The 10,405-nt window shown below is 36.2% G+C and overlaps 2 protein-coding genes across 3 annotated transcripts in view; both read left to right on the plus strand.

Annotated features, from left to right (window-relative positions):
• LOC122074816 overlaps window positions 1-723 on the plus strand; it is a 3,236-nt gene extending 2,513 nt beyond the window's left edge. The window contains exons 3-4 of one of the 2 annotated variants that reach the window (XM_042639787.1): window positions 1-29; window positions 351-723. In XM_042639787.1, the coding sequence (XP_042495721.1) occupies window positions 1-29; window positions 351-446 (125 nt within the window). In that variant the 3' untranslated portion in view covers window positions 447-723. The remainder of the gene's footprint in view (window positions 30-350) is intronic. The other variant, XM_042639794.1, reaches the window with a different exon arrangement.
• Window positions 724-5,051: 4,328 nt separating this feature from the next.
• On the plus strand, window positions 5,052-7,977 carry LOC122077657. Its single transcript, XM_042643578.1, has 3 exons — window positions 5,052-5,796; window positions 6,575-7,306; window positions 7,626-7,977. The coding sequence occupies exons 1-3, from the start codon at window positions 5,149-5,151 to the stop codon at window positions 7,719-7,721; spliced, it is 1,476 nt and encodes a 491-aa protein (XP_042499512.1). The 5' UTR covers window positions 5,052-5,148; the 3' UTR covers window positions 7,722-7,977.
• Window positions 7,978-10,405: the final 2,428 nt, after the last annotated feature.

A 10,405-nucleotide genomic window follows, 5' to 3' on the forward strand; every position in this document is an offset into this window, starting at 1 on the left:
TTCGAATGATTAACGTAGGCTGGATGGAGGTGAGTGATTAAGACTTTTGAACTATTATGATTCATCATTGAAAATCAGGTAGAACTGGTGAATTACTATTCCTGTCCTATGGTTGAAACTGCATAGGTTCTTGCCTTGAATTCATAACCATATGGTCTGGCCATGGATGAGGGTTGGTAAGGTATATGTCCTGCCAAACCTTTCCCCTGCATTCATACAACTCGATTAATGGATTCTTATATCTTCGATATATACATTACATTGTGTAACAGAGCCCATAGATGCCAATTAATTGACTTATAAGGACTTTTAATTATGCTTCTTAAATCAATGTTACTTTTGTGATGCAGGCCTTGAGGATATTGAAGGCTTCTCTCTTCTCCAATACGGTATTGACTGATGCCTTGGTTAACTTTGGCTTAAAGATTCCCAAGCAAGAAAATTAAACGTTGATGAGGACATCACAGGACTTGAAATAGCCTAGAGTTGTTTGATTTAATTAACATGCTCAGACTTGAGGCTTGTGTTTGTCATCACACTAGTTAATAGAATTTTTAGTTTGTATTTATTTTAGTACTAAGAAATTTTTTTATTTTGTTGATCCAACATATTGCACATTCATAAGAAGATAATCAATCATTCCTCATTGTGCTCAAACAAGGATTTATATTAGATTGTTCCATTGTTTGGTCCTCAACATCATAACAAATGGTTTATTTTACTGAAATCTTTATTCCATTAACTTATTTTTCCTTGTGCATGTATATGTTATATAATAAACTCTAGCAGGCAATGTTCTATGATACAAAGGTTATCTCGTATATACGAGGAAAATTGACAAGTGACTAATTTTGTTCATAAATTCTCAATCCAACGGTCGGAATGTCACATACCTAACTTCCCAAATATATTATTATTATTATTATTATTATTATTATTATTATAGGTGGAGTTGTTAGTTATTACCGTAAGTTAGTACAAGTTATCTTATGAAGAAGTTATTCTGTGATTATGAAATAGTTAGTGGAATTATAGATCATGGGTAGGAATTACAATCGGATAACTACTTCTCAATTGTATTTGTTAAGAAATTAAAAAGATGGAATAAACAAGTACATTGGATCTCCTATTTTTTTTCTCTTTGTGATAGAGGATTGACTACCTCCCAATTAAGCATGTCATAGCTTAACCATGATGCCATATCTTAGTACCCAAAAAAGGGAAGAAAGGGCTTTTTTTTATTTTTTTTTTTTTTTTTTTGGGGGGTTGGGTGGGGTGTGGTGGGGAGAGGGGGGTGTTGGAACTGACTAGTACTTGAAAGAGTTACACAAGCATGACTAGTAGGTGGAAGAAAATTTTCATCCTACCTGTTGGTAAATGCAACACATGACTAATAAGAGACAGGAAAAACCCTGTTGACAACTTTGCAGTATTTTTTACTTTAAAGGTTTTGGCTTCTTGGATGGCTCATTTCAGAAGGTTTCCTATATGACCTTAATATATGCTACATTAGCAAGATTGAATGCTGTTCCAAATTATGTGATATAGAGCACAAGGTTCCTTCTGAAAAATGAGTGTAACCTTTATTATGAAAAACTAAGAATCATCTAGGTGGTTGATTTCCAAAGTAGCACCCAGTATGGCAATACCCATAATTATACTTCTATCCATTCACATACAGTTTTCTACATCTTCTTGCAATTTCTTCACCGGACAAATTTCTTGGAGATTTACCCATATAGGAATGACAGCAGGACATTGGTTCTCTACATCAGTCCAGATGTCTCAAATGATAGACGGCACGGGCGGGTTTCATTCTGAACAGTAACAATGGGAGGGTCCTGAATCTCCTGATGTGACCCTCTCTCCCCATCTCTCCTTCTCAATATGAATCTGTTTACAGAGGCTTTAGGAAAACTTGATCTTCATAAGTCTAAATTTGGGTTAGATTCCGCAGTTCAAGCCAGCAACATCAAATTTTTGTTGTTATCTTAAAAAATAAGTTCATTCCCAGAACTGATAACTTAAACCTATAACTCAATCTGGCAACAAAATTGAAACGAGACCAGTTTAAAAATATTCGTACCAAGTTTGTTATTCACCAACTGTGCTACTCTCTTGGGTTGACCATGTATGCTTATCAAATTAAAGGGAATACGAAGAAAAATTAAACAAAAGTTTACTTGAAACAATTGGTGCCGAGCCAAGTTTTCCAAATAGTGACCATCACATTAGAATGTCTTAAAGATAGTTGCAAGGATTAAAGTATCGGTATCGATCATCGTATCGATAGGTCAAAATTAAGATACGTATCGGAGGGTATCGTATCGTATCGGAGATACACTAAGATACGTTAAAGAGACACGCATAAATGGATAGAAAACAATTTTTTAAACACTTTTGCATAAAGAATTTGTTAAAAAAAGCTATTGATAACATGTATTATGCATAAACACTAAATTAAGGGTATCGTACTAAGAATTCAAGGTTTGTAGTTGTCCCATAAATGTAAAATCCTTGTTTCCAACTTTGATTTCCACTTTAGTTAGAGAAATATGGCTGACAGCAACTTTGGAACAAAAACCCTTCAAAAAATCGTGTTTTTCTAAAAAATTACCCATCTTGGCCATTATATGACTGTAGCGCACTGTATCGGTACATACCGATACGTACCGATATATATCGATACTCATCGATACGTACCGATCGATACATATTGATACTCATCGATACGTACCAATACATACCGATACTCATCGATACGTATCAATACATACCAAAACGTACATTTTATCTCAATTTTATATTTTCCATAGAGTCGTATCGAGGCATATCGTATCATATCGATATGTATTGGTGGCGTATTGATGCATATTGGTATATATTGTAGGATATATATCGATACGAAAGGATTTTAAAAATTCCATGTATCGTATCGGTGTTTATCATATCGATCGGCTAAATTTAAGATACGTATCGGAGGGTATCGTATCGGTATCGGAGATACTTAAAACCATGGATAGTTGGAAAGAATAAACAAATTTTCTATAGTTTTTTTTTTTTTTAAACTAAAATGACATATAGTATAAAAAGGGAAGGGTTTTCTACAAAGGTAATATTAGAAGAAATCTAAACACCATCCACATGGGACACACTTGATCAGAATAGGAGATAGAATATAGTGCAGACCTCACTATTTATAGTTTGAAAGAATATGTCTAATATGGGTTTTATCAATCATCTATAGAATTATAGCAATCTTTTTTCTTATTAAAAGAGGCATACTAGAAATTCATAACCTAAAATGCTTCAAATAAATTAAAAAAATAAAGAGAAAAAAGAACCATGTTGGTCTGACATATGGAACAGCTAGACAACAAGTGTGAAATGACCATGGTGTCCTTCTTTCCCATGTGCTCTGAAGCTGTTCCCACTTGTTAACTTATTTTGAAGTGTGTAGATAATTTTAAACCTTAAAAATTCCCTCGGCCAGCAAATTGTATCAAGTGCCCATGAATGAGTATGGCTACAATATTTCTTGCACATGTTGCCAATCAAACATGGATTTGTATGTAAATTTTGGGCAAGAGATTGTTGTCTATTCGCGTGGTTCCCACATCAACATAGGGGCGAATAAGAATGTGCGCAACAAAATAGATGGAATTTTTTATTTTGAAGGGGGGACTATAATTTCACTCGCTTCTATTTCTAGGTGCAGGAACCACACAACCAGGCACATGGTTCAAAATATCCACATCCAATCGCCCATATCAGGCAATTCATACTTGTTTTGCATGTTCTTGATCCTAATACCTGGTTGATACCATATTGGTGGAAACGTATGAAAAAAATTTGGCTATTACCTTGCTGGCAGCCAAAGAAATAGAATTTTTCATCTACCCAAAGTTCATAGTACCCTCCTTAATATTTTCAAAAATATCTTTCTAGATCTTTGGCTATCAGCACGGTTTGCACAAGCCAAATTTATCCTTAAAGCCACCTTTATATAGTCATATTTTTTTTTAGAAGAAAGATTTATATTCATTTCGTGTTGAACACATGAAGGGAGAATTATAATTTTCCATCAACCACGGAATGAGATTGTTAGATCAAACACCAAGAAACACGAATAATAAAGAGACAATAGATCCATACGACACAGAGATTTAACAAGGTTCACACATCAGGGTGGTGTGCTACGTCTTCGGGCGAAGAAGAAGATGATTCACTATGCAGAAGAGAAATTACACCCTAACAGCGGCGAGGAAAAACTCGCCCTGAAACCCTAGCTGCGTGAAAACCCTAGAATACAATGACTTTCTCAACAAGCAACAGTATATTATATATACTCCAAAATTGCGGGTCGACCCATTGGGTCACAGTCGAGTAGCCCCCGCACCCCCATTCGAGATCAGTGGTGGACTCGATAGGCCCAAGCCCTCTACTTCCATCACAAATCTCAGAAAATTTCCCATTCAAGTCACCACCAAAATATGTCGAATCGGGTCAATCTTCAAAACAGATTAAGAATTCGAGACAAACTTAACAGAGATTCCGACAGTCACAATAATATTCACATGTGCTCTACAATAATGACGATTACCAAATTCACATTTCACACATGGGTCCATATCTGGGTTCTAGGTATCGGCATGCCAAACTGATACCAATACGGGTATCAATATGGATCAATTCTATTGGCAAATGAAACTTTTAATAAAAAAATAAAATAAAAAAATTCTTGAATTGGTTCGAAATAGAAGATTCTCCTGTATATATATTTGTTCAGTTAATACAATAGACCTCTTCATAATCTTTTTTTTTTTTTTTGGTGGAAATGGACCTCTTCATGATGACACCATACGATGACTGCTGCATATATATATATATATATATATTTTATACGCCAATCAATCAACAGGCAAATGGAAAAGATAAGAACACAAACAAAAAAAGGAAAAGGTGAAAGCAAAAGAAAGCGCTCCAGATAGGTACAGATGCACAATAATGATTCAAAAGGAAAAGTAGAACAGTAGAAAAAGTTCCACCAAGAGGACAATTCCAAACCCAATTATAAATGGTTCATTATAGATATAGAAGTTGGATAAGAAATGAGGAACTGATTCTAGTGGCTTGAATCAATCAAAAATGGCTTCCCAAGCGTCACAGATCATCAGCCTGAAGCTTCTGATCGACAAGGACAAAAACAGAGTAGTTATGGCTGAAGTTGACCGTGACTTTGTGGACACTCTTCTCAGCTTCTTAACTATGCCCATGGGAACCATAGTGAGACTCATCAGCAAACAGCCACAACCAGCCATTATTGGGTCCTTGACCAATCTATACAAAGAGTTGGAGAATCTTGAGGAGGAGTTTCTGCAGACTCACGCTTGCAAGTCCATGCTACTTCATCCAAGGAATCTTTCTGTAATTGATTGCAGGAGACTGAAACTGAACGTTGATGATACAGAACCCAAGTACCATATTTGTCCTGATTGGATCAAGTGCACCAGGGGTTTCATTGAGGCGGATTTTTATAGTATTTTCAACAATGTTAACTGCGGTGTTTGCAGGAAAATGATGGACATGGTCATATACATAGAAAAAGAAGATGAGGGTGCAAGTCACAAAGGAGATGGAGGAGCGTTTGTTTGTGGAATGACAAAGTTCATGGTAACCGATGATTTGCAGGTAGAGCCCATTTCTCCAACTACCATATTGACACATTTGCACAAACTTGGGATCAAAGACATGAATTCCCTCCAAGAGACAACAGTGAGTATTGGCTCAGAAGAGGTATGATTTTCACCTTGCAATTGCTTTCTACCTTCTGTTTACAAATGGAACCTTAAATATCTTAATTCTCTACCCTCTCATGTGTTTTTGGTGTTTTCCTTTGTGAGGAGTCATTTTTATATGTGAATTAATATTGAAAGGAAAACAGAACAAAAGCCACAAAAGCTAAGTCAAAGGTGCAACCCCTTCCCCCGGGGGAAAGCAAAGAACAACTCACAAAAGGGGAGGGCATTTCTTTTAATTCTTGTATGTCTTATTATAGATCTTTAATTTTCCTCTTTAGTTTTCCTCCTAGCTAACCTTAAGGGGCTTCCAAGGGTTCTAGAGAGACTACTTACATGAACTCCTAGTGGGGTTCTTGACTTCTTGCCTTATTTGGGGCTTCACTGCTATCCTGCGCCCTTTGGGCTTGATTTTTTGAGAATCTTTATTTGCCTTACATCCCATTGTGCTTTCTGCTTTGGATCTTACAAAAGGTCTTAATCAACACATTTTTGTGAATCTGTCTCTCTGTCATACAAAGACTATTTGGAGAATTGAGGAATGAAGACTGATATACTCCTTTATGGTATTTCTGCATATTTACTACTTAGTCTCTTCTACTGTGTTCAACAAGAATGCAATCAGCTTTTGGGTTGGGGATCTTATAAATCAAATATCTTTCAAGTATTATGAGTATACTTGGTATGTCTGAATCTTTTTTATTGCGTATAGATGACACGTCAATCTTAACTAACTGAAAATTTGTTTCTATGGTCTTTGATTTCTTCATTTATAGATCCTGAATCTGCTGAAGGGATTGTTATTTTCCAAGACACCTCTAACAGATGTGTTTCTTAGAAAGCAAGGATTTACATCTGAAGCCCCAAAATTTGTGATAGGAGATGTAGTGCAGTCTAAGAGTGAAAGATCTCCACTAGATATAACGATGAAGTTAACGATTAGCAAGTCAACGAACAAAGCATTATACGCTGAAGCTGGGGAAGACATGGTTAACTTTCTCCTCAGCTTCCTTACCTTGCCTCTTGGATCCATTTTACAACTCTTGGATGGGAATTCATTACTGGGATCCACGGACAACTTGTATAAGAGTGTGGAACGTTCAAAAGTTATAAGGGATGATATTCTAAGGAACCTGCTGCTTCAACCTGGGCTCTGCCATTCTTCCTACAATCCACTACAAGTAAATGAATATGAACCTCCTTCCTTTTGGTGTACAATTTATGAAAATCCAAAAAATGAAGACGATAAACCTTACACTTGCTATCTGAGTACTAAGCCACAGTCTAATCGTGGTCGTGCAAATGAATGTTGTTATATAGTACATTATAAGTCTTCAACAAGTGAAACAGCAGGTCAAGGATTTCTCAAGGGACCGGCGACTTTCATCATAACAGACAATTTGGTTTTCACTCCACTAGTTTCCATGTGGAGTCTCACCTTTCTTAAAAGCATGAATGTTCCCCTAGATGACTTGGAGGTTCAGATGGTTGATATGGACATGAAGCAGGTGAGTGGCTTACAAGTTCTTAAAATTATGATGCATCATTGATATTCAGGTAGTAGTGGTGAATTACTTCAGTACTGGATTCTTATATATTATGAAAATGCAGTCTGCTTGAATGTAGAACCATATGGATATGGTCTGGTCATGTGTGAAGGTTGGCAAGCTATAAGTCCTGCCAAAGCTTTCCCCTGGATTCATACACCTCTCCATTGCATTGTTATCTTCCACCAAATTGTGTAACAGAGTCCATTTTATAATTGCTAATTGGATTATAAGGGTAGTAGTCATGCTTCTTACATCAATGTTACTTATTGTGATGCAGGCCTCGAGACTATTGAAGGCTTCTCTCTTATCCAAATCAGTACTAACCGATGTCTTTGTCAACATTGGCCTAAAGACTCCCAAGCAAGAAAAGTAAAAACCCTTATAAGGACATCATGGGATTTAAAATAGCCTGGAGTTTAGTGACCTCTCTAAGGATCGCTTGATTTAATTAACTTTCTCATAAAATGTATACTTGTGTTTGGCATTTATTTTCCCTTTATAGAACAGCATATATACTAGTCTATAGCAATTTTTATTTTGTACTTAATTTGGTAGTAGAATTTTTTTTATTTTGTTGATCCAACATATTGCAAATATGTAGAAAGATACTCAACCACGTGTTCACCTTATTGTGCTCAAATGGCGTACTTAAATTACTTGAAGAAGAAATGCAAAATGAATCTATCTGTCTATGCATGGAGTTCAGGCGATTCTTAGTATCAAATAATAAAGTAAATGCTGACCAAGGCCATTTCTCAAAACTGTCATATAGTGAATAAGATCAATGGCTTCCAAACAGTCCGAGATTTTGATTTCCTTCTCCATGTGAAATTTATCAATGAGAGTGATTGCTTCTCTAATCCCCTGAATCTCTCTAGTGCTAGAGTTATCTCTTTCAAATCCAACATGTGCTTGATCATTTTTTGTCACTGTGTTTATCCGAACAGCAGACCAACCATTACTGCCAGTTAAAAGATCATAAGCACCATCTGTTAGAGTTAATAAATTCTGAATGTGATGCACAAGGTGTATAGCATGAAGAGATCTCCTGAGTGCCAAATGTTTTGGACATTCAGCTCCTTCATTGAACCTCCTCTCTGCTATGTTCTATTCTGGTTCCTAACGAGGAGGCTGCCTAGATTCATTTAAAAAGTGGAAATGAGAAGAGAAGATGACAATGTTTGCCAATCCCAGGGTATCTGACCAGATATCTATATTATACCCTGTCCCTACTTCCCAACATAATACCCATTTCCTAAGGCAAGGGATAACACATTCAATACTTTTCCAAACCCATGATTCATGCTTTGCTGGTTTAGAATCAAGCAAATAGATATTGGGGAAGTACCTACTCTTCAACACCTTAACCCAATGTAATCTGGTAAACATTAATATCCTCCATCCTAGCCTGATCTACATTGCTAGATTTGATCTGCATTGCTTCGAAGTCCTAAACTTTCCATGTGTTCTGGCTTACAAATACCTTTCGAGCTTAGAAGGAAATGACATTTCTATGGTATGAGCTATGCTCACCACAAAGCATCTAATGGCTAGGAGGGCCCAGCCATTGGATACTCATTGCACCTCACTGCTCACCACAGAGGATTGTTTTGCGTTGAAATTGGCCTACTTCAGCCATACTTTAATTAGTAGGTAAAGAATCGGGGTTAATCCGAATCAGCATTGATCAATTCCAAGTCAAATCAGCCTATTCTGTCAATTCCAATTTGATATTTAAAACCTAGTAAAGGTCAATTGTCCAAGATGCAAAGAAATGTGAGTCTCTCTCAAAGAAGGAATCGTTTGATGAATAATGAAGGTTTATCAACTCTTGCATTCACACACCCCTCTATGGATTTCTATCCATGAAAAACCTGTAAATTACTACAATCTATCTTAAAATGGAACGCATACTTATCAAGCTCCTTTTCTGCAATTGCATTAAAGAGCCAGGCAGATTTTTGCACACCATTGCTACTTTTTGGGAGGCCAACCCCCCAAAGAAGCTGTTTACAGACTAACCTCAGCTAATCAATTCCATCTAGGCTGAAATTTATCATGGAAGAGGAGGGGACCTTGAGTTCCACTTGTCCACAAAATCTCAACCTCATCCAATGTGACAATGTAAGAGATATTTGCATTGGTTTAGATATCCCCACTACACTGGCCAAATTAGCAAAACTGTTCCCTCATTTGCCTTTGTTGCTGACAAACATTTTGGAATTGAGTATCCACACTCACTGTCAAGGGAAAATCCTTTAGTGAGGGGTCCGAATAGTGTCGAAAAGGCATCAAGGGGAGACGTACAGTACAGGATTATTATCGACTTGTACAATAGAAGGTGGGGAGTAATAATTAGTGGCTTTACAGAAGTGACTGAACCCTCCACCATGGGTGGAGGAAAACTTCTCCAACACTTTGATGAGAAAGATTTGTTAGTCTAATGGTAGTTGTAGAGACAATTTTGTTTTACCAAAAAATAAAAGGTTAGGACAACTTTGTAAGGTTTTTAAATAAAAGGAGGATGAAGAAAAATCGAAAAAAAAGTTACAAAAAAGCAATTGGTCCATGATGCTACCTTTCTAGATAATGATCATTCACATTAGAATGCCTTGAGATAGAAGGAAGGAATTACAAATTTTCTAAACAATATTTTTTTTCTCCTAGTACACTAGAAATTCATATAATATCAAAAGGGGCCTTAGAAAATCATGCAGCCACAATGCACCAGGAGAAAGAAAAAGAAAAAGTCTATAACGCCTTTATGAGATAAGAATCCTTGTCCACGAAAAGATGATCAAAATGTTGCCAAATATAAAGAAGTTAATACCTCATATATTTATTTGAAATGTATAAATGCTTTTAAGGGAAATTTACTATCACTCCCCTACACTTGGCCTATATTTACTAAAACTCCCATACCTTTTACTTGTTTTCTAATACTCACCTGATTTTGGACTTTTACATCTCTTTCTCCCCTACCCTTTTTGAATATCTAGATTATCCCTCCTTTCACTTGTAATCTATTAATTTTTTTTCAAATTGATTGGGAATGAA

This window comes from Macadamia integrifolia, chromosome 1 (genome assembly GCF_013358625.1).
Source record: "Macadamia integrifolia cultivar HAES 741 chromosome 1, SCU_Mint_v3, whole genome shotgun sequence".
In the NCBI taxonomy this organism is placed as follows: domain Eukaryota; kingdom Viridiplantae; phylum Streptophyta; class Magnoliopsida; order Proteales; family Proteaceae; genus Macadamia; species Macadamia integrifolia.